Genomic DNA, 27713 nt, shown 5'->3' with positions numbered 1-27713 from the left:
CCAGTATTAGGGGACCACTAAGGCCTATATAAAAGAGACTTCAGATACAGTATTAGGGGACCACTAAGGCCTATATAAAAGAGACTTCAGATACAGTATTAGGGGACCACTAAGGTCTATATAAAAGAGACTTCAGATACAGCATTAGGGGACCACTAAGGCCTATATAAAAGAGACTTCAGATACAGTATTAGGGGACCACTAAGGTCTATATAAAAGAGACTTCAGATACAGTATTAGGGGACCACTAAGGCCTATATAAAAGCATCCAAAAAGCAGCATGTCATAGGACCTTTAATGTTAGATTTTCATTTGAAAGATGAGTTAATGCTGTGATTTTGCTCTGTCAGATTAAGATCGACAGGGAGCTGCGGTCCGTCTACAAGCGGATGTTTGAGCCCCTCCATGTGCGTGAGGCTCTGTTTCAGAGGCTCACGGGACAGTTCTGCACCATCCAGACACTGAAGAAAGGCCAGGCCTACGCTGCCGAGGACAAGACGTCTGTGGACGAACGCCTCAGCATTCTCCTCAAAGGAAAGTATGTGCTGTCTGTTTGATTTTACTGTCTGATTTAATCTAAAATATCAGTTCTGACATCAACCTGCAAATATTCATCTAGGTTTACATTTAATTCAATTATATTACATTACATTTTATTTATAGTATAAAATCATAACAAGAGTTATCTCAAGACACTTTACAGATAGAGTAGGTCTAGACCACACTGTAATTTATAAAGTCCCAACAATTCTAGTAATTCCCCCAAGAGCAAGCATTTAGAGCGACAGTGGCGAGGAAAAACTTCCTTTTAGGAAGAAACCTCGGACAGACCCAGGCTCTTGGTAGGCGGTGTCTGACGGCGCCGGTTGGAGGTGTGATGAATAGTGGCAATAACAGTCACAATAAAGATAATGGAACAGTGACTAAAAAATGGTAGTCGTAGTAGTGTGTAATGTCATAGCAGGACACTGCAGGGCATGGCTGGATGTAGCAGGTACAGCAGGACGCAGCAGGACGCAGCAGGGCACCGTAGAGCGTAGCAGGGTGTAGTGAAGCAGGACCACGGCAAGAGCTGCAACCAAGATCTTGGTGCCATCATAATCCAACGAAATATGCTGGGAATAAGTAACATAAGGACTCCAGGGAGTAAACTCCCCAGAGCTAGGTTAGTAAAAAGCATTTCTGGATCTCCTCACTCCCTAAGTATAAGCTTTATCAAAGATGAGGGTTTTCAGTTTACTCTTAAATGTGGTGACGATGTCTGCCCCCCAAACCCAGACCAGGAGCTGGTTCCACAGGAGTGGAGCCTGGTAGCTGAAGGCTCTGGCTCCCATTCTACTTTTAGAGACTCTGGGAACCACAATTAGCTCAAAATTTTGTGAGAGTAGTGCTCTAGTGGGACAATAAGGTACTAAGAGCTCTTCAGGATATGTAGGTGCTTGACCGTTTAGAGCTTTGTAGGTCAGGAGAAGGATTTTAAATTCAATCCTGGATTTTACAGGAAGCCAATGCAGAGAAGCTAATACAGGAGAAATATGATCTCTTTTCTTAGTTCTTATCAGAACAGCATGCTGCAGCATTCTGGACCAGCTGGAGAGTCTTAAGGGACTTATTTGGGCGACCTGATAGTAAGGAATTACAGTAGTCCAGCCTGGAAGTAACAAATGCATGGTTATTCTACATCATTTTGAGACAGGATGTTCCTAATTTAATATACCCTAACACCTAATCACAGTGAAAGATGAATCATTTCAGTCATTCTTTTAATGTTGTGATTGAATTTGGGACGTTTGGAGTAATTTTTGAGAGTGATTTGAATAAGGTTAAGACTGAATTTTGAACATTTTTCCCAACATAATCTTGACAGTTATGTTGGGATTTAAGATGGACATTTGAGAGTGTAGTATTATTATTATTATTATTTTTAAATAATTTTGAGAGCGAATTTGGGACTTATAGAGTCATTCTGAGAGTAACTGAGGGCTTAGGCTAGATGGCTGTGAGAGGAGCTGGGCTTCACCAATCAACACAAGTGGCTGCCACTTTTTTAACAAAAGAAGGCATAAAATCGCATAAAAGAGACTGCATTTTTTTTCCCGTTTTTTAAGATTAATCAGAGTTTTTGACTTGATGTTTCTGTGTGACAGGATGAAGGTATCATACCGAGGCCATTTCCTCCACAACATCTATACCAATTCATTTATTGACTCGCCAGAGTTCAGGTCCACTGAGATGCACAGAGGAGAGAAGTTTCAGGTAACAAGAAAAATCTGATAGATAAAAGAAATAAACAATGTCAAGCTCATTAATGAGCAGCGATGGACGTATGACTATGAATTCTTCAATGTATATCTGTGCCTGAATGTATGTATGGATATGAATGGAGGAATGAATGCACATTTTTAACTGAATGTATGGATATTTATGGTAATGGCAAATGGTAATTTGCAATTTTTACAGCTCTTTGAATAGCCAATATGTTTACTGTACACTTGTCCTTTAACTGTTTCAACCCTGTGCTTGTTGTGTGTCTCTGTTGTAACTCTTGCAGCAATTTTTCCCAGTGTCCAAAACTAATTTCTCCTTAGGGAGACTAATAAAGATACTTTGATTTTGAAACGAACCCCTTTTGTGCCTTCATAGCTAAATTGCCTCGGGGATTAAACACTCTATAGTGCGTAGTTTCTGTCGCTACCATTAGGAATTCAAAGTTAATGACAACCACTCTGTCCACATGACTCAAGCCTGAACGCACACCACCTCCCCCCCACCAGTTGCTAGTAGCTCAAGGAGAAAACGGTGGATTTAAAAACATGGTGGACTCGTCAGAAGAGGTCATTTATCTCTTAGTTTTTATGTCCTCTTTGTCTCTGAAATGGAATGCTGCTGCTGTCCCTTCTCCGCTGTGACGTGAACCGCGTCTATAGAAATAAAATGGATAGAAAGGCCATTTCCATTCAAATCAACGTAGCAGTAGTCAGAGCAGCAGCCATTTTTATGTGTACCATTGCCATGGTAACGTATAAACTTCAGATAATAAGCCGGCTTCTGTCGTCGTCTGAGGTTTTGCAGTAACGGACGAAAATTAGCTTTGTATAAACTCATTTGTATGAATGTAACGGACGCTCATTAATATGAAATAGTTGCACACTATAGCTTTAAATAAATAGAAACGTAAATAAATAAAAACCTACCTGCCTTGTCATCTCCTTAATGACTGCAGTGGTGAAATGACTGATGGGTGAGAGTTTGGACCAGCTGTTCCTTCTGTTTAATGGATAGATCATACGATCCTTATTTCCTGAAAAACAAATGTTGTGTTTGATTGACAGGTGACTATCATGGCAGAGGAGAACTGTAAGTTCCTGTGTTGGTCTCGAGAGAGGCTCACCTACTTCCTGGAGTCAGATACTTTCCTCAATGAGGTGTTCCGGTACCTCATTGGCAAAGACATCACCAACAAACTGTACTCTCTGAATGACCCCACACTCAGTGACAAGGTGGGTCCAGTTCTGCTGTCAAACTATAATAAAAATAAGCTTTTTAGTGGCACAAACACTGGAAGTATCAACACATCAACACCTTAATGCATGACAGCTACAACAATGCTTATTGGTGGATGTGTCCCAGGCAGTGAAGAAGATGGAACGTCAGCCCAGCCTGTGCTCTCAACTGTCGATGACACAGATGAGGAACAGCATGGCGAGCACCAGCGACACTGATGATGTCCTGAACCAGATCCTACGAGGAGGATCGGCTGGATCTTCACTCCGTAAGTCACATTATCACCCAACAAGTAAGGGATAATGCAGAGTGAGTCGGTCATTATTGCGAATTACAACCCAGACAGGGTGATGCAGGACTTGAATCAGCCTGAAGGGGTCCATTTGTGTAGTCAATACGTGTATAAGGTAATGTAAAGTAACATAGCTACAGTGCAAGAAGTAAAGTGAGATTAGGTTAAAAAGTAAGATTGGGTTAAAAGATTATGTTGCTAAAAGAATTGATTGTACAAATGCAATTGTAGTGCAAGTGTGAACATAAAGTACAGTGTCAACATAAATAAAGTGCAGTATGAACATAAAGCACAGTGTGAATATAAGTTGCATCAGTGAATAAATAACATATATTGCACAAGTAACTGATAAATCAATGACCGTCTCACTCTACATTATCCCGCTTATTACACGGCTACTTGTACACAAGTTACCCACTGATGAAGCCAGAGACTACAGCCGACGGCCAAGGACCTCGTACGTTCTGCACCTGCGTGAGAGCAAATAACTCTCTATACCAACAGGCGGCGGTAATCATTTTGTCATTCATTAAGGGAAACCGTATAACGTTGCTATGCTACTCACAACAAACAGCGTTTGCTCGATCAGCAGCAGAACTGAACAGAGCCTACGGTCCTTCTGCTTCAGTCTCTGCCGGGAAGACAGCGGACACAGGGAGATGGCTAACCAGACTGTCCCTCTCCCGGGCTGTCATCCGTCTCCCTACAGTGGGAGAGGAGCAGAGAGACCGAACGGCCGGCTGCTGGCTTGTTAGCTAACTTTAGCTTGCTAATTTCACCCACCCAACATGCCTTCATCATACACTGGTTACAGAAAATTAGCCAAACAACATTCTCATCTGGAGATAGCAATGTGCTTTCCTACGATGTGACAAGAGCATGCAAATTAAACATTACGTTTTTACATTTTACTAATTTAGAGGCTGGCTTGCTTGCTAAGGGGCTAATTGTTTAGTGGTGCAGAAAGAGAGAGGTCTATTACGGTCCTATATTAAATATCACCCTATAGGATATAAGTTTATTAACGTTATTTTGTAATGTGTAGGTATGTAAAGATCTTTTAAAAGACATATTATTGTTGGAATAGTCTCTCATTGCCAGACCTTCCTCCACAGCGCTGCAGAGAAGGGTCTGGTGAGTCCACACAGCATTCCGGGATGGGAGAAAAACATGCTGTTGTTTATTGGCATTTCTTTAAACCAATCACAATCGTCTTGGGCGGTGCTGCTGCAAAATAGCTTAGGGAAGGAACTTGTTTTGGTGGAACATGTGTACGTTCAAAGGTCGTTGTAGTCGTGCAACAGAAAACTCAGATTGGACAGATAGTCTAGCTAGCTGTCTGGATTTACCCTGCAGAGATCTGAGGAGTTGTTAACCATAGTCCTCAGAAATCCACCGGAGTTTAAAATTACAACACAAAGAAAGTGGAAGGTTACAGGGCATCCGAAAACAGACATCCGAAAAGAGTGACATCCGGCGGAATTCCCGGCAGAACGAGAGCAATCCCAGAGTAGTTATGTATATCTCTACCTTTGCCATCTTATGGACATAATGAGCAAAAATAGTTATTCCAATCGTTCGAACCTGTGAAGGAACATTCAAAAGTCATTTTTGACCAGTTTCGACAGCTCTTATGTGTATTGGATTGATCAGATGAGATAAAAAATGGAAGGAGCCTTGTGTGTGCCTGTCACAGTCGTTTGTTTGTTTTCCTCACTCTCATTTTGAAACTGAACAGCCAATCAGATGAATTGGCTGTCCGTCAGACAGCCGACGCCGATGTTAAAAAAGGCCGACGAAGGCCGACGAAGTGGCCGGCGATAGTGCGGGACACACCGCACAAACTAGGGCGACGGCCACTCACCGTCGGCCCAACTAGTAACGACGGCCGACGGTCGCCTTGGTGTGTCAGGGCCTTAAGATCAGAACTCTGTTCATGGAAATGGTCTGTTAGTCTGTTGTCTTAGCAACCGTCTGTTATACAGAAATAGCAGCTATATAAAATAGCAAATATGCCGTGATTGACAAATCAGAATGAAGTATTCAACTAAGCCATGTAATAGGATGTTTTAATGTGTTTCCAGGTTACTGTAACCATGAGTGCCTTTCAGCAGACCAGTTTACAGGAGAGTATTCCATTGGTTTATTTCCCTAACCTCAAAATGATTAGACATGTTGGTGTACCAAGAATGGTGTAAAAAGAACAAACAGAAGCTGCGGGAAAAACGTGGGCTCGAAACGTCACTAGCAGTTAAATCCTTCTAACGGGAGCTATTTGGTGTGCAGATCAGTTTGTTCTTTCTATGCTATTGTGTTGATCCAGCACCCATCCCATTTGTGCGTTTTATTGTATCATGAATGTGGCCTATTACTTCAGAGGTTCAATTTATTCATCCATAAAAACATGGAAATTACAGTGCACCCATCCTAATCAACCAATACTGATTACCAAAATGCAGGACAAACAAAATACTATATTATGATATATATATATAACGTCCTCCATGCTTACCTGTTGTCTTGTTTTATATTAATGTACATTTCCACAGCACTAATTTCATCAGCCCAGTGCCATGTCATACTCAGCACTCTGCCGCTCTCACTTTCTCTACTATACTGTTTTCATTCACTAATTATTTCCACTCGCTTCTACTTTGCAGTTTCTCGGTTTATCAGTGTTAAACTCCTATCAAGTTACTTTTGTACACTTACTAAAATGTTCTCCCAGCAAAGTTCCGAACCTCATAATGTCTAAATTGTGTCATCAAATAGAAACCACAACGTACATTTCCATATCATCAAACTACATTTGTTTCAAAGCAGGATACTTTTAACATACAGACACATTGAACTGTGTCTAAATAAAAGTAGTCCTGGCACAATGAACTTGAAGAAATACTCAAAAATGATCATTTTTATATCAATTACTCACCCCATGTTTTCTTGAATTCTTGAAGAAAAATGTGTTTTTCTTGCATGCCTCTAGTCTACGGTGAACAAAGAATAAAAAAATTGGAGAAAATGATTGATGAATTAACAATAGGGGGGCACGTGGACACATGTGAGATAGAATTCATTCAAATTTTTGAATTGATTCAGTTCAGATTCTTTCATTTTTCTTTAGAATCCCCTGGCACTAAAACCTCAAAGATGAAGCCCATAGAAGAAGGCATGGAGGATGACGTTTTTGAAGAACCTGCGCCCTCCAAGTCTCGCCGTATGTCCAGCACTTCCAGTAAGGAAGTGTAGCCAGCATGCATGGGAAGAGAATACACAAGATAAAATGCATATTATGCACAGTAGGTCTGTTTAGCAACCTAACGTCCAGAGCCTGATTGATACATCGGCATGGCCGACATTATCAGCTGTGCCGTTTTCCAAGGTAAATAATGTCTGTCTATATGCTGGCACTGTCATTTAGAAACAGTGTCTCCATTACATAGTTTGCCCACCAGAGAGCACTGACAAGTTTATTTTTACACTGTAAAATGTTACATATCTCGGTCACAATTCTTTAAAAAAAAATTATAAAAAAAGAAATATTGGTTGAAATGTTATTAACATTTATTTTAAAAGCGGTACCAATCGATTTGTTTGACCACTTGTGAGCAGCAGAACAGGTTGTTAACACACATAACTGACATATTACCATCTTACGAAGTTGTTATAACGAACATGCAAACCACCCATCCAACAGACACATAGCAACATTATCAAAATGAAGTGGTGTTTGTGTTCAACATATGAATGTCTGATAGTCTAGAATTCACTCTCGTTTAGCTCTGTTTTGGTCTCCACCAAACCCCTGAGAACATTATCCGGCTTTTTGGATGCTAAATGCTCCAGTGATGTTATTTTTACCAGGTAGTTGCTAACTGTGTCTTTCTGCTGTTTCGGTCTTAGGAGGTACGGCAGTTGCAGTCTAGTGTGTTTTTAGAGCGTCAGTTGCCTATTAAAAACAAAGCTAAAGCCGTTTTCCGACCAAGTAGTTACAGGAACTTAGTTATAGGAAAAGTCCACTTTTAAACAGATCTTCCAACTACTCTCCCCCAAAACCGTTTTTTCCATTTGCATTCGCACTGGCCAAGTGGCCATAGGGACTGGTAGGAGGGGTAAGGGAGTGATGCAAGCACGGCAACGGTCTTTATAGCGTTAAAATCAGAAAACAAATACACCAAAAAAGTATGAACTAAATACTAAATCTAATGTATATAGCATATTTGTCATAATTTAAACAAGTCTCCCGAAGAGAAACGGGTATCTCTCTCTCCCCTGCCTCTGCCTGCTGCGCTGTGGACGTGTGTGTGTGTGTGTGTGTGTGTGTGTGTGTGTGTGTGTGTGTGACTGTGTGTGTGACGGCCGGCCTGCGAGTTTTGTCAAGCCCGCAGGGCAAGCTTGAGGAGTTTAACTCCGAAAAGAGAGAGTTCCCATTAGTCTTGTGATGGACATGTGTTGTGATATTTAAACAAACGAACCGTCAACGGCGAAATAAAAGCCTCTTATTTACGAGACCGGTCTGAGAGACCTCCAGCTTACAGCGGGGTCTCTGAGCGTGACTGGCCGAGCGACGAGCTAGCGGCCCCTGTCTGTACCGGAAACCCGACCCTCGTTGACCTAGGTTCCTATGCTGAAAAGGGAAAAGAGAAAAGACCCTGCCCTGTAGGAGTAGGAGCTGAAAGAGTTACAGGAACTGCAGCCAGAGGGACTTAAAAATCCCCAAATTGGTCCAGTCAGAACACGAGAAAAAAAGGGTTCTAGGAATTTTATGTTCTAGGAACTGCAAAAAATCCGTCCGGTCGGAAAGCGGCTTAAGACTGAACCAAACAATAAAATTGGGGGCTGGAGAGCTCTGTAGAGCTGAGAGGAACTGCAGGGTTGGGATAATTTTTCTGTGGGTTCATCATAAAGAGTGACACTGTTCACATTACATTTATTGGTAGTGTAAAAATATTGATTAGTGCAGCTTTAAATACTCAAATATCTATAGCAAAATTGGTCTAGAAATCCTGTATTTGTCTGACTTTCTTCCCCTTAATGTGTTTCGGTAAAACACACCAGTAACTGTTCACCATTGATGCAAACCCACATCCATCAAGCATTTTTCCTGTTTTAGCAACAATACGTGTAACAACTTTCACAACTGAAAAGTTAGTGGGGATTTGAACAGAATTAGTGCACTTTGGTTGTTAAATAAACATTTTGAGTGAAATGTCTGTGAAATGTAATATGAAATGCTGTATGTTTAAGCTTTGGGTTCAGTTATTATTGTGACTTTGCTGTTGTAACCCATTAAATATATGTTTCCAGTGGTTATCTCACTCAGTTTTTTGCCTGTCCAGATTAGTCTAACCTTTGAGTTAGAACTGAATTGTTAGTGAGTTAGGGTGTGATGTTTCCTGTATTTGTAGGAGTGGAGTGCCCCCCTGTGGCCATAATGTGCCATCCATGCTTGGTTTATTACAGTAAAGTTGTTGCTTATTAACATCGACCCAGAGATCCAGTGTGAAGGCATCCATTTTAAATAATAGGTAATGTATCTCTTATTCAGCCTAGAAGACTTGTTTTAGAAAACATTCAGCCAAATGGATGACAAACTAGTCCCCAGGTCAGTTTATTTAGTACTTCACATTTATGAAAAATATGTGTCAGTATCTGGAATCAGAATCAGACACAAGACAGAATTTGTCTGATCCCTGGTCTTTACCAAGAAGGCCGGGAGGTCAAGTGTAGCTTTGGGTGAAGATACTGGACACCGCCTACCAGAGCTGCAGCCATGTACAGTATGTATTGGCTGCAGCGCTTGAATGTGGGTGTGGCCATGCCCAGTAAAACCCACCAATAGAAACTCTGATCCAAGCCATTTTTGACCAAGGGGGTAAGCTTCGCTTCAGAGCTCGAACCTCCAATGGCGCCATTTTGATGCTACAAAGCCATCACCTCCCGTTAGCATCCCATTGACTGACATTCATTTTGACGTCACTTTGACAGCGAATAACTTTTACATCTGAAGCGTTTAAAGACTTTATTTGTCCATTGTTTATTTCTAAAGAAACACGACAATGTATAAAAGGCCCCATTACCTTGTACCTCACGTTATGGCTCCGTAGTATACGTTTTTGTAAAAATAGGCTAACGATTGTGTCATAACCACGCGACTTTCTGTCGCATAGTAGAGGAATTACCGTACAGTACAGAAGAAGCTCGCAGGCAGTTTGGACTTACATTAGCTGTTTAAGTTTAATTACTAATGTTAACTAGCATTTTAGTTAGCAGTAATTAGCCTGTGTCCATGTTATCTCCTTACATATACCTACGCTCTCCGTCTCTGCAAGATTGGGAATGATTGAGATTTCTCTTGGCACAGCTACCAGAAGACTTCCAACTTTCAGACAGGTTGCTCACGTCACATTTACGTCGTCTCTCTCAGTTGGAGACTGCGCAGTAACGCTCAGCCATCACCGGAAAAGTGCTTCTAAAGGCCTTCACTGGTCTCCGTCCAGAGCAACGGGATCTGTTGGTCCATTCTTATATTCTGTCTATGTTTTTGACTAGCAAAACTTTAGACTTAAAACTTTTGGACTTGCAAACAAAACTTTTTCACTCAAAACTTTTGGATTTGTGGCAGCGATAGCTCAGTTGGTAGAGCGGGTATGTAGAGGAGGGTTTAGGCCTACTCCCCGACCCAGCGGCCGTGGGTTCGACTCTGACCTGCGGCCCTTTGCTGCATGTCATTCCCCCTCTCTCTCTCCCCTTTCATGTCTTCATCTGAAAACAAAAGTCTAAAAATGCCCAAAAAAATAATCTTAACAAAAAAAACAACTTTTTGACTTGCAAGCAAAACCTTTTGATTCAAAATCAAATCTAGTGGAGAGCCTCCTGCACTATGGTATCTCTGAGTCTCTCTTCTTGGGACCCAGTTGAAGGTACAGTGGCTTTGAATTTTCCATTTCCAATTAAATACAATTTCATGACAAGGAACTTGAGAGTAACATAACTTTTTTCGTTGTTGTAAACAACAGACCTCATCACACAGAGGGAGACCATGGAGCCATGGAGACGGAAATGAGAGGTAAGAAGACTCACTTAAGTTGTTCACATATGCAAGTTTATAATGTATAACAACTAAAACTAACACCATTCATTTTTCCATAGCCGTGAGGGCATCCATTGCCCGCCTGACACAGCGGATGGATGCATTTGAGGAGAAGATGGATGAGCTGCTCCTCCCTCTGCTCCAGGCGAGGACATGTTGGTGTCGCCCTGCTCGACAGTCACCGAGCTGGAGGAGTTTGACCGGAGTGTCGGTCAACAGGAGAGGAGGAACAAAATGGTAATTAAGTGGCCTAAGATTGACACTATATAATTGCATAAATTCAAATATCATCATAACAGAACTGACTTCTCTTTCCAAAATGAGATTGTACAAGCTCTCCACTTTGGTCCACATGTATAATTTGTATTTCTATATGTTTTACAGCAACTTTTCCTGACAACGCTCGGAGGTCCGACCACAGGTACTGCAGTCCGACGCATGCTACGGCGAGTGGCAACTAATAACGTGCTGAAAGAGTATAGCCTGTGGGGAAGAAAGGCAAAGAAGGCCTTCCAGGACCTGACTACATGCAGGGTTATAACGGGCAGGTGTTATTTTATTGTTCACAGTATTATGTTTAGCTTGGCTGATAAGAGGTTTTAATTTGACTTGTAACTTGGCTTCATTTTGACTTCTACTCTAGCGGCCTCCCAGAAGAACTTCCCCACGCTGACTGCAGCAGACGTGGAGGACTTGATCGGGCATGCGCTGAAGTTTGCCCCACACAGACGGTAAATTGAAATGCTTCTATATGATGTGAAAAAACCGAGTTGTTAGTAAGGCAGTTAGTCTTGCTTTTGCCAACGTGTTGATTCTTAGTATGACATATCAAACTTTTGTTTCTTTCTTTTTAGGCCAGCTGAGAAGGACTATAAGCCAAACCATGGAGCTCTATTTTTTTTATTTATTTTTTTTGTATTTTTTCCATCCATCTTGCAGCTTGTATTTTTTTTATTAAAGCAATTTTATTTGTTAATATGCTAATATATAATAATTCATTACATTATCATTCCAATATGCATCTTTGCACACTACATTTGCACTCTACATCCTTTTTTTTTCTTATTTGTACAGTTTCTGATTGTTATATATTTTTTTTAGGCCTTTTATATTTTTTGTATTTTGTTAATTTTATATTAAAGTTTTTAATCCCATCAGGTTTGCTTGTTGCCTGTTCATTCATTCCGGCCAAGATATAATAATTCATTCCTGCTCATGCACAGACAGTTTTGGTACCACAGTCGTTAGTTATTTAAAGGTTAGGTGAATGTAAAAAATAACGTTAAGGGAACGTTCTTTAAAGGTTACAACGGTAGGGGAACGTTCCCTAAAGGTTACAACGGTAGGGGAACGTTCCCTAAAGGTTACAACGGTAGGGGAACGTTCCCTAAAGGTTGCAACGTTAGGGGAACGTTCTGAGAACGGTCGATGTAACCAAAAACTAACGTTCCCTAAACGCCAGGAAAACTTTCCATGGGAACCAAAAACTAACCAAAATCTGACCTTCAGGGAACGTTCCCGCAACCAAAAACGAACGTTCTGGGAACCCAACATTGTTACCTGGGTAGTTTGGTAACTTCACAGTACAGTCAAAGGCCCAGATGACCTGACTGATACAGACAGCCTGCCCATGAAGATCATGGGAGTTCTTCAACACCCAGTCTTCAGGATATTTTTCAAAAAAAATCATCTCTGATCCAACATGTTCTCCATCCTGAGTATCAGCCCCCCCCCTCAGACGGATGATACAGGGTTCTCTTAATACATCCATGGGTCCACCGTTTCAAACATCCTTATTCCCAGCCCTTAACTCTACCTAGGCTAATAGCTATATCGTAGCTGTCCTTGTCCTTATGGATCACTGTTTATATTCTATTTGTATTATGTGTGTACCTTTTCTGATGTAGATCGATGGGCATGTACAATTGATAAATTAATATATTTGTTGTTTTTTTTGGCTGTGATTTTATATTGCAGACCCTGTCATGGCCAAGGCAAATTTCACTCTGGGGAAATAAAGTCTGTCTTATCTTTCGTTATCTTACACGCATTTATATTCAAAGGACGAGTGCCTTGACCGGCTTTTCGCCTATGGTTTTCGCATACGACGATTTACACTCACGGTGCTGTCTTTTGAGCCCAATGGCCTTTAAAACTACATCACCCACACTGCATAGCACCTAGACGTCATCACAACAGGAAGTATCAGAGACTGGCCGTTGTCGGTGTACGTGTATGTGTATGGCCAGAGCACTGTGGCTGGAAAAACAAATGTGTGTACTGTAAATCAGTGTGTCTGAAGAGACGCGGTTCCCCTTCTGCCAGCGCCCATGGACGACGCCCAGGAACAACACACCCCCATTAGGACCAAATAAATCCGACGGGCGAGCCTGTTCCCTCGGTTCATCTCGGTGGACAGTTCACCTATGATGGAACGGGCGATGGAGCAGCTCAACGTACAGCTCAGTCGGCTGACCCGTTCCCTTCGCCGGGCCAGGACCGTGGAACTCCCAGAAGGTAACCCATACAGGATGCTAAAGGCTTTAGCTAAAACAGCGCGAGTTGACAGTGTAAACAATGGTGTTCACATGGTAATACAGTCATACTGAGGTCTCATAGCACCCTGCCTCGGCCTCTGTTACTGTCAGCCACACTGGTTTTCTTCTATAGCCTGTAGGTCCAGTCATGTCTGTTAAGTTAGTCAATGTAACGTTAACGTTACTCCTTTTTTTGTATTCAGTTTGCTAGCTTTGACAGCAGCAGGCAGCCAGAGGGAGTTTCAGTGTTTTCTTATTTCTTATATAGCAGAAACTGAGGCTCAATTTACTACATACATTTTATTTTTTTATTGCGCTATTGGAAATATCTTAACTGGACTGTTTATGAGGAAGCAGGCAGCAGACCGACGCAATGCCTTTTAGGTTTTTGCAAATATGTTAACTTTTTTAAAGTCGAAAATATGTTAAGCACATGTCCATCAATGGGGTGTTATTATGACTGATTTACAACAAAAGTGTTTTTGGAGTTCAGGAAGTAAACCTGTCTGGTCCGGGGTATTTGTTATTTGGCTTCTGGTGTAGGTCTTTGTAGGAGTTCATCTGAAGTCTGTGGTGCGAAAACAATTCGTTTTCACATTCAATAGTCACAATTCAGTGCAAACCGGTAAGGGTTCAGGTATACTTTGGTAAGACATATCGTCTGTTTGGAAGTGTTAAATTCGTCAGGTTTTGTCAAGTTTAATGGTTTTGTCTTCTGTTTCTCCCAACGCAGACAATGAGACTGCAGTGTACACACTTATGCCAATGGTCATGGCTGACCAGCACAGGTAAGCATCAAACCAGACTGTACAGCGTGTGCAATGTATTGGCGTTTTTGACACTGTGATCCCAGCTCTTGAGTAACAATGCATGCAATGTGGCATACTCTTCTGCTTTTTGCTAGTTGTAACAATTGTCTCATTATGTCTTTACTTTTTTCTTTATATCTGTTACCACTGATGTATAGTGAATTTGCGTTCTTGTCTCCAGAGGAAATGATGTACTTGTTCCATCCTGTCTCTAAAAGGTCAGTGTCAGAGTTGCTGCTCAACTCAAAGTTTGATGTGAACTACGCCTTTGGACGAGTCAAGAGAAGTCTGCTACACATCGCTGCCAAGTAAGATATTACTCTGTTCTCATTTAAAAGTAGGCACACCCTTAAATTCCTTCCTGTTCGGCATATTTAAAAAAAAAAAGTAGTAGGGAGGAAAATGTTTGAGGTGCAGTGCAGCCTTGTGCCCAAGTAGTGTGTGACAACCCAGTAGAGCTAGACCAGCCTCATATATATCTCATTGCAGATATATCGGTATGGGTGTCGGCTGATAATACAGAAACAGTGTCTTCCTTACATAGTTTGTCTATCGGTGACTTTTTGCAGTTGATTTTTCAACTATAAAATGTCATGCTCATTGTTTTATGGAAAACAAGTTATATCATTGTCATTTTATCAATATCGGTATCGGCCTCAGAAATCCAGTATCGGTCGGGCTATAACTCATAGGGGGGGGATTCAGAGGTTGGGGACCTTTTTATATGTGTTGCTCACGTGGTTTCCATGTGTTAAAAGCATCCAAACACTTTGCTACAGTGCTTCTGCTGTGGAAGGTGGATGCTGTGTAAGGTAGTTTCCATTGGGTGCTAACACACCAGGGATATCGTCGGCCATCGTTCCAAGTTGGGCCGATGGTGAGCCTAGTTTTTGTGGTGTGTCCCCGCACCGTCGCTGCTCGTCGACCCTCGCCGGCTTTTTTTTTTTTTTTTGGCCGATTCGACGTGTTAAATCAGCGTCAGAGCTGTTGGTGAAAGGAATCATTCTGATTGGCTGTTCAGCATAAGCGAATTAGTGCATGAGAAGAAACACAAAGTGAGGAAAGCAAGCAAACGACTGAAGTCAAGAGGGCGCACACAGAAGGCTCTTCTCATTTTTCATTTTCATCTCCTTTCATCAATACAGTACACAATAGAGCTTTCAGAACTGGCCAAAAATGACATTAGAATGTTCCTTCTAAAAAAAAAAAAAAAACACAGAGATTCACTATTATATCTATTTTTATTTTTATTTTATTATCTCCATAAGAGGGCAAACGTACAACAAGATACATATTTACTTGTACAGGTATATTTATCTCAACATTAGAGCTTGGTGAAAAAATCTAATATCACGATATTGTTGACCAAATACCTCAATATCGATAGTGCGGCAATATTGTAGGGTTGACAATTGGTGCTTACAAAAAAATATTTACAGAATGAGATTTTTGATAAATAATCATCATTAATGTGGATATAATAACTAAGTGGGTAAAGGCAAATAATAGAAAAGTTAGAACAGTCTGGTAAGTTCAAAACATTACACCACTTTACTGTAATCCAGCCATTAAAACCAGGGACATATAACACTTGTGTCATATCCCGATATTAAGATATCCAAAATCTAAGACGATATTAGTGTTGTCTTTGGCGGCCTGTTTTAATTTTAGTTTTAGTCTAGTCTTTGTGTCAAGCTGTCATTTTAGTTTTTATTAGTTTTAGTCACGTTCATACTCTTTTTAGTCAAGTTTCAGTCGACTAAAAGTCTGAGCATTTTAGTCTTATTTTAGTCAGAATTATCCATGACTATTTTAGTCTAGTTTTAGTCGACGAAAACTGATGACATTTTAGTCGACGAAAATGTATGACTTTTAGTCTAGTTTTAGTCAATGAAAATTGTATTTCAGTCTCTTTTTAGTAATGTAATTCTATTTAATCCAGTCAATATAGTACAAGTACCTAGTAGTAGAGACAAAACCAAAAGGTTGGCCAACAAGGGATGCTTAGTACACATGGAGTCAGTCAGGTAGGAACTAAGAACCCACACACACACACACACACACACACACACACACACACACACACGTTTGTCTCAGTCGTTTTCAGCTCCGTCTAACGTCTAAAGCTAACGTTAAAATGAGACACATTAACCACAGCCTCATGAGTTGGCATTAGCTTTCTAAAATAAAAAGTAACATTACGTTAATGTCTTGACTTACCTCAATTTCATTATGGAATGGCTTGAGATGTCGCTCAATGGTGTTTTTTGCCCCAAACTGCTCCTTCCAGGCAGCGCTGCGACCGCTGCCTTCAAGGCACCTAACCCTAACCTTAACCATTACCAGTGCCTAATCCTAGTGCCTTCCAGGCAACGCTGGAGCCGCCGTTGGGGGCAAAAAACACAGATAAACTGAGATGTCTCTTAAGGTTCGTAGTGTTTTTTCCTGTGATTTTGTGGCCGCATTTCTCCCCATCTTTTACCACAACACATTCCGTTTTCTTTTACCACTTCAATTCAATGAAAATGTTCCAAATGCTGTTTATTCTTTTTCTCCCGAAGACGAACTCCGGCTGGGTCTGTGTCTGTGTCTGTGTCAGACTTAATTTAGTTTGTTGTCGTTTACGCTCGTCTCACTCTCTAACTCACCGCTGGATCTTCTAAATTAAATAATGCCGCGACAGGGCTTGAGGAAGTAACATCGCCTGCGTCTGAGCAGTGGGACCGAAGTGCAACCTGATGCAGCCCCTAAGACACAGGGAACAGAAATACTGCAAAATAATGATAACAATGCGACTAAACGAGACAAAATAACGTTATAACATTTCGTCTCATCTCGTTTCGTTCAACGAAAATGACCGAGCATAGTTTTTATTTATTTATTTTGTAAACCACATTTAGTCTTGTTTTTATTCGTCAACAACATTGCATTGTACATTTAATTATAGTCATCGTCACAAGACCAGCATTTACATTGTGTCTCGTCTCGTTTTCGTCACGTGATAAAGGTTCGTTGACGACGATATTTAGTCATAATTTCCGTTGACGAGAACAGCACTAGACGATATCCAGTCTCATATCACGATATCGATATAATATCGATCTATTGCCCATCCCTACTCAACATAAACATGTCTTTTGAAAGATCTACATACCTACACATTACAAGTATAACAAATAAAATGATGTCCTGTACCATATAACCTAGACCTCTCTTCCTCTTTCCCTCTGCACTGTGGTTGGTGCTAGTCTGAGCACTGAGCCCCCTAGCAAGCAAGGTAGCTAAGCAGCCGGCCGGCCAGCCACTACATTTATAACATGTAACAACTTAATGTTTCATTCACACACTGGGGTCACAGCGTAGGAAAGACGTCCTGGCAGGGAGTGAGGCACAGGGACGTAGGTTCTGTGCTGTTGCTTGCTGATTTTGGCAAACGCTGTTGTTGTTGTTATGTATCATAGCGATGGTTGGAATATCCGGTTTCCTTTTTTGAATGATAAATAGATTACGTTTGCCTGCTGGCATGGGGAGCTATTTCCTCTCATGCAGGCGCATGCTAGTTGGCCGGCGACTGTAGTCTTTACGGTGTGTTCAAGTGAAACTTTTTGGCCAAGACAAAGCCAAGGTGAGGCGATGCCACAGTCGGCCTTCGTCGCCACTAGCTCTTTGCCGTCTACCTAGTGTTTCAGCCCCTTTTAGAGCGTAACATCACTACAATAAGCGATCCGAACAATGATTGATTACAGATATGGATTGCAGAATGTTGGAAATATTAGTAGAGGGTCCAAAAATCGATTTTGGTGCATCCCTATCATCCTGATGACCTCGAAGGGAAAATAATTATTACGTTATTACTCAGCGAAAATCGGTATCTTGTATAGCACCCAATAAGCAATGCCAATGTATTTGTTTCACACATAACTGTATTTTTGGAACGCTCTGAAATCTACGTTCTGTTCTTTTTATTTATACGTCAAGTTTTATATTACATAAAACCTACACCTGCACACTCAATTATTCATATTATACAGATTTCTGTTCCATGATCTCCAATGAAAGGATAACTACCGTTATTTTATAACCTGGACCCTACTTTCCTATGTTTTTGATAGGAACAACAATCTTTGAAATTGGTCCAGTATTAAGCTTGAACACTGTAACCGGCAGCCGCAGACCGGGCTGCAATGTAACCCTATGGGGCAAATGTTCAGGGTCAGTTGGATCCACTAAAAGTGCTGTTTTTGCTACTAAAAGGCTCAGATTAATATTCTAAGTGTCTGACAACATTACGGAAAGGATCCCTTCATAGATACACCTTTAAAACCTCTTTGAGACCTTTCTGATCAACCAGAAACAGCTCTGAAGTCGCTAGCGCTAAACCCACCAGACTCCATTTAAAAAAACAATACTTTTAACGTGTATAGAGCAACATAATTTCGGTAAACTATGTGTTTATTTCAACCAAAACTAGAGTTGTTATTGTTAGAAAAGTGGACCACGACCCAAAACGGCTTTTCATAGTTATATTTTTGTTTTTGTGTCTTTGAATGAAGTTTATTTTACGATGCTACAATTACTGTTTATTTACATGGAGTCTGGTGGGTTTAAGCGAACGCAAGTTCGCAGATGTTCTTATGTTTAAAAGAAGGATCTTACTCTTTAACAGAAAGGTCGACCATCCTTTCCATAATGTTGTCAGACACTTAGAATATTAATCTGAGCCTGTCAGTGACAAAACAAGCACAATTGCCCCATTAACTTACATTGTCGCCTTTTTCTTCGCTGCAGCCTGCAGCGATCTCACTTAGTACTGGACCAATGTCAAAGATTGTTGTTCCCATCAGTCACTTAGACACAAAAACACAGGAAAATAGGGTTGAAAATACTGTAGTTACCCTTTAAGCTCATCTCAATAATTGACGGGTCAGTTTATCCAAACTGTGAAAAAAACAATTTTGGGGTCTATTTTTGGGTAGTCCTCTCCAGTGAGATCTATGGATTATCGAAAAGTAACTGGGACACTGTTTCTGGAAAGAGATGTTGCCGTTGAATTCTTTAAAGGGGTGATAGACTGATTATATAGGGTATTTCACACTGTTCCTTAAGGTCTCCTAATAGGGAGTGTAACATTGGTTGGGCTGAAAATTATGGAGGGAATATTTATTCATAATTCAAAGTGAAAGTTCAAAGAGAAAACGAAGCAAGATCAAATTAAAAATAGTATTATTTTAATTAAAAATAGTATTATTTTACTACGCTACTAGGAAAAATCATGCCATAATTAAATGTCAAATGTAAAAGCTTAAATGGAAATACTTATATTAAAATATCAAAAAGAAAAAAAGAAATTATTTTATTTTAGCCTTTCCCCTTTATAATTTTGGTATCTGTTTTATGCGAGAAATTAACTGTGTACAGTTTGAATATGGTCAGTTTTACAAAAATTGATGGCCAATTGCACATTTTCTCCGATATGTTGTCGGACTTGGAAGATCCAGTCTTAGGTGACAGCCAGATGGCGGTGGCCGGGATCGCTTGCTTACCGGCGGCCAGTAATACCAAAGCCCGTCTACGGAAAGCCGTTCCACTCCCTATTCAGCCCCATTGTACCGAATTTGGTTGCAGTTCCACCAGAGTTCCACTGGGGGTGATCGCGGTCCAGTGCAAAATGAATGGGACTCTATGGAGCTAGACGGCTAAATGTGTCTCTTTCGCCTGATCGTCGTTGAGAAATCTCAGATTTGATTGTAGTTTTTGCAAGTTCAACATGGATTATAGGTTGAAAGTTGAATGAACGAGTACTTGTGTCCTTTCGATTTCTTACAGGTTGAGTCGTTGTTGCCCATAACGCGCTAGCATTCTGCTGATGAATTGTTGGGCCACGCCTCCTCATTTAAATTGACACCTGTCACTTCTAAATGAAAAGCTTAATGTTAAATAGAAATGTAAAAGGTGAATCTTAAAATGTCAAATGTGAAACATAAAATTCAAAAGATAAAATCTCAAACTGAAAATTTAAAATTATAAAGGGGGAAGGCTAAAATAAAATAATTTCTTTTTTTCTTTTTGATATTTTAATTTAAATATTTCCATTTAAGCTTTTACATTTCACTTTTAATTATGGCATGATTCTTCCTAGTAGCGTAGTAAAATAATACTATTTTTAATTAAAATAATACTATTTTTAATTTGATCTTGCTTCGTTTTTTCTTTGGAATTTCAATTTGAATTATGAATAAATATTCCCTCCATAGAAAATGTCCCAGGTGCTATTCTTTTGGCCCTAATGCATCCCTGTGTAATGGCTCTATTTGGAACGACAGCTTTTCTTCCAAATATGGTATGCTCATGAATATTTAGATGAGCTGCTCGCTGACTGACCCTGAACCACTCACACATACATTGGAGACGATACAGCAGGTCTCATATTTCAGACACACACGCACGCACGCACGCACACACACACACACACACACACACACACACACACACACACACCTGGCACACAGCGCACATACAAAAACACAGACAGACACAGCGCTGCACACACACAAACAGACACAGACACACTGTCTGTTACATGCCCAGACATGCCCGGCCGCGAGCCGCGGCCAAAATAAAAAGTTCCGACACTTTCATTACAACTAGTGTTGTTGTAACATTACCCTTAAAAAAAAAAAACTCCACCAAAGAATCACAACTCACCTTTAGGGATGGGCGATATGGCCTAAAATCCAATACAATTCAAGTACACTAGTTGCAGAGACTTCGACAAAGAAAAAGCTTAAAGTATTGGGTGTCTTCTCTGTAGTGCAAACCATTCTAAAAGGCACTACACTTAGTTAGTTTAAGTCCTTGGTTCTTAAATGCCACCCAAGATGCAGAGAACAGGAAAAACTGGCATCTGTTTAGTTAAGGAACAGACACTGTACTGAAAATACTTTCAGTATTAGGCAAAGATGCACAGATACTTTAAATAAAAACATATTTCAAACAAAGTTTCTTACCTGCAGCCTAATGTAACGCATTTGAGCGCACACACACACACACACACACACACACACACACACACACAGGAGAGACGGGACTTTTCTTGCTGGGACGGTCTGATAATAGTTATACATTGCAAGTTGTTAGCAACACCATCCGGCGGCCTGGCGCCGCTTCCTGCTGGTCAAACTGTGCAGCCTCTGCTTAACCCGTACGGCGGGGGCCGTAAACTTCCTGGTACATTTTTTGGTCCCACTCCGCCGCTGCGCACACACACACACACACACACACACACACACACACACACACACACACGGCCGTATGTTCACCGGGAAAGTATGACGTCTGCAAACACCGGCTGCCGTTATATAGTGAGTTGTCAGGCTGGTGAAAGGCTCCATTCTATCACCCCTTTAAATAGTTTCCAGTGGGAAGTGGAGAGAGTAAATCTGTGGTAAACATATCTACCTTCTGGTGTTTATGAAATGGTTATATACTTTGTAAGCCATGCTAAATGAATTGTTTCTTTATCACTGACAACACTTCTCTGTCACAAATTGAGCAGAGGTGATTTTGTGTGCATGCAGGACAGTTGTCTTGTCTGCCCACACTTAGTTGCTCTGTGTGGTCTCTGTACAGCTGTGGGTCAGTGGAGTGTCTGGTTCTGCTGCTGAAGAGAGGAGCCAACCCAAACTACCAGGACATCTCAGGCTGTACCCCTCTGCACCTCGCTGCCAGGAATGGGTATGAGCCTCATACTACACTAATTCTCTGTTTACAGGTTTGTGTTCAGTTGTTATTCAAGGTCTTGTGACAATTGGTCCAGTGAAGTCACTTTCAGACGTACCGGCCTTTTCTAGTTATTTGCTGGTTCTTCTAAACATGTGAATCATTGTTGACGTTGAAGGCATTTCCTTCCTCATAAATCATTTGCAAAGCCAATCTTTGAAGTATGTTTAAATCTTGCATTGTTTACATGTGTGTTTGCTGCTGTGCAGTCATCTCCCCCGCCTTCAGTTGGCACATTGCTGCCTTTCTTGGCACGTTACCGCTTCCTGTGAAACCAATGACAGGAATGTGGATCGCGTCATGCATGTGTGTGCATCAGGCCCCGAGGAAGTGTGCAGGGCTTTGAAGCCAATTTGTTATACTGTATATCGGCCAAGCACATATTTTGTGCGTGACACATTGACCCATTACAACTTCCGTGTCCGTCACATGATGCCATGGGGCCCAAAAGGCTTTTTCCCATAGACTTAGGTGGCGAAAAAAGAGACGTCTGTAAATCAGTGGATACATTTTTTCGAGCGTCCAACCTCCACGAAATGACTCGTTTCACTATCAGAATTTGATCCATTCGGTTCGATAACATTTGGAAAGTCTAGAAGAGCCGCACAATCAAATCATTCATTTTATTTGCTTTATTATTTAATGCACATCAATCAACAATTTCTGTAAATGCGCCAGTGTTAGCCTGTCGGCTTATTTTCAACTGTAGTCCTAGTTACCTAGAATGCATGTTTTTTATGGTGGGAGGAAACCCACGCAAACATCGGGAGGACATGCAAACTGCACAAAGAAATGACCCGCCCGGGACTCCGTCCAGACCGGGGATCTGCAGTGCCTAGTTGCTGTGAGGCAGCAGTGCTAACCACTGAGCCCCCGTGCCGCCCTATTATTTTCCCCCATTCAAGTTAGCGGAGCGCTAAACTGGAAGTAGCCGGCTCGGCCAGCGGAGGTCTCTAGTGCGAATCTAGTGGGCCCCACGACAGCGCAGATCATCTGGGTAAATCTATGCGCAGAAGTTCAACTTTTTTTGGCTTAATACGCAAACTAAGCAACGCTCATACTGTAGGAATGAACGGGACTCCGCCTCAAATGCTGTATCCAAGTTTTTTTTATACATCCATGGTGTGCGTGCATGTGCGTCCTCGTGCGTGCACACGAGACAAACAAAACGGGCGACGGCTCATTTAAAAAAAGTCTCCATAGCGCTACTAGAGGTTAAAACGCCTCAGGATACCTTGAACTCTCCTCTAGAAATGCTGCCAGTGGGTTTTAGCGGGTGACAAGATTTTTCTTTGTCCTGAAATTGGCCCCCCCTCGCTGATCATTCCAGTAACTTGTACCGTGCAATAGCGCCGCAATGAAGGTCTGCAGTTATACCGGTTTCACGTAGCACGCGGGCATTCCATGAGCAAAAGAGGCACGCAGGAACGCTGCTTTGTCACATTTTGACCTGCCTGTGGGTCGACTTGTTTGAGGGTGTTTTCACACATACCTCATTTGGTCCGGACTTTCGGACTTTTCAGTTTGAACCAAGGTCCGGACTTTCATGTGTGAAAACGCCCTGAGTTTGAGTTTATTGAATTCATGCTCACAGTTAAACAACTGAATAAAAAGCTGAATTTACATCAGTTTAGAAAAATAGGAAGTCTAGCCCTGGAAAATTTAAAATAAATATACATATCAGTTATCCCCACTTTTTCTGATGTTTTGGACTCTTTTTTTGGATACTTTTGGCGCCTTTTTCAATGTTTTTGGCGCTTTTTTTGACGTTTAACGCTTCTTTTCACTACCATGTATAAACACCACTAACACCAACTTACTACCACTATCGTTTTACATTTATTTTTGGAATTCATGGCTAATTAAAAACCTCATTTATATGAAACTATACCTAATTCTTGAGTTAAAGAAGCAGGCATTATTAATTATTTAGACTAATATTAAAGAAAGTATAATCACAGAAGGGTCACCGTTCAGCGAGGATACTTTTCCGAAACATTTCAAGTTTTTTTTTTCAAATGCTAACATTTTTTATAAAACACGCCAAATGTAATGAAAGTAGAGATTGGATCTTTTGTTGTACTTGCGAAGCGCGTTGTATGGGATCATCCATCCATGTTTATTTTTGGGTAATTAAAATTAGGTAATTAAAAGAAACCCATATTTCTGAGATCGACATTTTGAGAACGGGTCAAATTTGACCCGAAGGCAACACAAGGGTTAAACACATATGCACCCATACATTTATATTAGCGTAGTCCTTTTAAAAAAAAACAAAAAAAAACAACAACAGCCATCCACTTAAACCATTCATATGGTCCACGTAAGTGCCTTGAATACAGCAAACTCCAGAGACTATAGCTAGCCATTCCATTCAGTGCCCTGTTGTACAATCCAACGGCCGTAAGCAGCGTTGCTGTCTTCCGTCTGTTTGTTCTGCACTGAATTTCTGTAAGATGGTTTTCTGTTTCATAGCAGCCTGTTGGTGTTTGTAGCTCTGGTCAGTGGGAGCAGGTCATGGAGAGAGGATGATGGATGTTGTCATCTCTTTGACCAGCTGAACTGCTGCCTGACTTGTTCTTTCCTAATGTATAGAGCCCCTCCGTGCCGGCTGACCTTTTCACACAGACGTCGGTTCGGCTCTGTTACTGCTCTGTGACTAACTCTGCTGCTGGTTTAAAGGCACAACAACTCTGCCCCCCCCCCCCCAGGGCTCAGTAGCTCAGATGTAGATTATGTCAGCTAGCTAGCTCCATAGACAGTAAAAGAAAGGCTGTTTCTCCTCCTTCAGTCAGTTACAAGACAGGATTAGCTGGGAGACTTCTAAATAAGGGTGCACATGGAAGTAGTTCTTTTGGAGATTATGGTGAACTGGTGTGTGCTGTAGCAGTGCTTTGCTATTGAGAACGAGGTAGCATGCTAGCGTTAGCATTAGCGTTAGCATGCTAACGCTACGAGCTAACGGTTGCGGTTAGCCAGCTCGTTGCTAGTGACGTCACAAGCCGTGCCGATTTTGAACAGCTCACCCAGAGACTGAAGGCAGAACACATTCAGGAACCGTATCTCACTCAGAACAGCATGGATGGATTTTTTTCAAAGTGTGTATGTGTGTGGAAGCACCAGAGACAAAAAATAACACCCCAAATCCCAGAAAAAGTGTTTTTTTCATAATATGGGCACTTTAAAGGCGCATCACTCCTGCCTTGAACAGGCTGCGTGAAAGCGGCTTGTGTGTGTGTGTGTGTGTGTGTGTGTGTGTGTGTGTGTGTGTGTGTGTGTGTGTGTGTGTGTGTGTGTGTGTGTGTGTGTATGTGTGTGTGTGATGATTCTAATGATTAACTGATTAACACTTTCCTCCACTGTTCCCTCAGACAGAAGAAGTGTATGGGCAAACTACTGGAATATAATGCCGACGTCAACATCTGCAACAATGAGGGGCTGACCGCTGTGAGTGGACTATAATCCTCTGACTGTGGTTCATATTGTACTGAATGTCTTAAATAGTCCTGTAACAATTATTACATAATTGTCTAGTTTTTTTTACGTCATCGCAGTTTCTTTGTTTAACCACAATGAATTGCTAACATTCCTAAGGTCCTAAGGTATGACTGTTGTTGTGATTTTGTTTAGATGTGCCAAATTACAATTATATAAATAATGATTGGTCACACTGTTGAGCTAGTTCATAGCAACAAAAATGACATGGGGGGGCGGATACAGTTAGAAAAAATGTTTGATGATACTAAAGAGGCGTTGTTTACTTAATAGGCTGTGTTCCTATGTTATTACATTATCTCGGTCACATTACAGTGATATAACCAATAGATTAAGCCTGGAATTCATTCAAAACTTTAATTTGACTGAAAGTTATATTGTTAATCGCAATTATTCCTGAGACAATTAATTGTACAGCCACATTTTGAATTGTTACAGCTCTAGTCCTGAAATCATTGTAATCACGCCCATTGCTAATCAAATGATTGTGGTGTTAGCTCTGGGTGTGTCTGTAGTCAGGATAGTGATTGTCCATGTGAACCTATGCTGCAGATCCATTGGTTGGCAGTGAATGGGAGGACGGAGCTCCTTCATGATCTGGTCCAGCACGTGTCCAACGTGGATGTGGAGGATGCCATGGGGCAGACAGCTCTACACGTAGCCTGTCAGAACGGACACAAAACTGTGAGCCAATTCTAAATCTGTTTCATTGAAAAAATTTATGTGTGTATTTTTAGCCCCAGTTAGAGCATAGGACTCAAAGCTTGGCAACATATGTTGGTGTTTGGCTTGGTGAGTCCAAGCCACTTTGGTCTGGTTGGGCATTAGGAGCAGCATGGCTTCTAAGGGCTGCTTGTTAGGCTTTTAGGCCTGTAGTTTGAGGGCAGTAAATGTTGGGTTTTACCGGCATTGCAAACGGTTGTTCGCTACAGAGCCCCTGTAAGAGCACTGTGGGAAATGTATTTCTTCCTTTTTTTTTGTCACTTCAATTTTTATTGAAAATGTTGTAACCTTGCAACTTACAAAACCACATACAGACAAAATTACAATTGAGTTGAAGACCCGTGAGAAAAAGATTGGATAAAGCCAGCATGTAGTAAAATAATAATAATTTCTTCCATACATTATATGGCTATTTCTATTTCTAATGACAAAATAAAATTAAAGAACGATAATATAATATGTGTGTGAATCCATGTCAAATATTTCTTCTACTACACCCAGCCATTGTTCCTTCGTACTGTGGATCTGCTTTGCACCATGCTCTGGTTATAGTTTCTTGGTGGCTGTCAGCAGTGCGGGAAATGTATTTCTTAACTAATTTCGTTTTGCCTCACAACACCTTTTGCATTCTCTTTGATCTATATTTCCAGGGAAGCTCTGACATCAACCATAGCCTAGCTGTGGTTTCGTGGGTGACACGCAACTACGGCTGGCTATGGCTGAGATTGTGATTGGCTGGCTACCCTTTACAGCGCTTAAGATTATAAAATTGGCCAAGACAGTGTTGTAGAGCCAGTCATTCCTGCCAGGATTTGAACCTGATACTTCTATCAGACATGACAGATGTGTGTGTGTGTGTGTGTGTGTGTGTGTGTGTTCAGGAATAGCTTCACCACAATGCTTAAGCCAACACATCCCTGCCAACCTGCAGAGGCCCTGCATGTAGGTAGTGTTACAACCACTGAATACACGTGTCACGCTGTGAAGCCTGTTTTATGGTTCTGCGGAGGCTCCACGCAGAGCTTTCGCCGTAGCCTACATAAGTGGCCTGATGTTTATACTTGTGCGCTGGTGTGTGCGTCGAGCCAGCGTGTGTGTGTGTGTGTGTGTGTGTGTGTGCGCGTGTGTGTGCGCGTGTGTGTGCGCGTGTGTGTGTGCGTGTGTGTGTGCGTGTGTGATAGAGCGAGGGAGAAGTGAGAGAGTGACGGCGATTAGCTTCGGAGCGAGTACCGACTCTAGAGTCATAGTGAGAGAAACAAAGTGTCTCCCCTGTTCTTTCTGACCACGGTGGGAAATCTGGAGCAGGAAAAGTTAACCCTCTCCTTGATTTCATGTTGTTTATGGAGAAGGAGAACCAGGAAATGAGTCAGGGGGGAATGCAACGCTACCAAGCCACGGCCGAGAGATGTGCGTCGCCTTAGTTACATTTTTTGAGAGGTGCACGTCAGGCTACGGCGTAGGGTCCGGCGACGCAGACGCAT

At 41.4% G+C, this 27713-nt stretch overlaps 2 protein-coding genes across 4 annotated transcripts in view; both read left to right on the top strand.

Moving 5' to 3' along the window:
- LOC144519062 (uncharacterized) overlaps window positions 1-9107 on the top strand; it is a 32055-nt gene extending 22948 nt beyond the window's left edge. Inside the window, exons 7-11 of the mRNA XM_078251942.1 lie at window positions 351-538; window positions 2148-2256; window positions 3333-3500; window positions 3631-3772; window positions 6921-9107. Of these exons, the coding sequence (XP_078108068.1) occupies window positions 351-538; window positions 2148-2256; window positions 3333-3500; window positions 3631-3772; window positions 6921-7045 (732 nt within the window). The 3' untranslated portion in view covers window positions 7046-9107. The remainder of the gene's footprint in view (window positions 1-350; window positions 539-2147; window positions 2257-3332; window positions 3501-3630; window positions 3773-6920) is intronic.
- A 3979-nt stretch (window positions 9108-13086) lies between these two features.
- The window catches only part of hace1 (HECT domain and ankyrin repeat containing E3 ubiquitin protein ligase 1), a 52509-nt gene continuing 37882 nt past the window's right edge, over window positions 13087-27713 (top strand). For all 3 annotated transcript variants that reach the window (XM_078253591.1, XM_078253590.1, XM_078253589.1), the window contains exons 1-6: window positions 13087-13406; window positions 14160-14214; window positions 14454-14543; window positions 21865-21969; window positions 25386-25461; window positions 26062-26193. In XM_078253591.1, the coding sequence (XP_078109717.1) occupies window positions 13316-13406; window positions 14160-14214; window positions 14454-14543; window positions 21865-21969; window positions 25386-25461; window positions 26062-26193 (549 nt within the window). In that variant the 5' untranslated portion in view covers window positions 13087-13315. The remainder of the gene's footprint in view (window positions 13407-14159; window positions 14215-14453; window positions 14544-21864; window positions 21970-25385; window positions 25462-26061; window positions 26194-27713) is intronic.

Source organism: Sander vitreus, chromosome 6 (genome assembly GCF_031162955.1).
Source record: "Sander vitreus isolate 19-12246 chromosome 6, sanVit1, whole genome shotgun sequence".
Classification (NCBI taxonomy): Eukaryota; Metazoa; Chordata; class Actinopteri; order Perciformes; family Percidae; genus Sander; species Sander vitreus.
The sequence above is the reverse complement of the archived record's forward strand: the minus strand, read 5'-3'. Positions and strand labels throughout refer to the sequence as shown.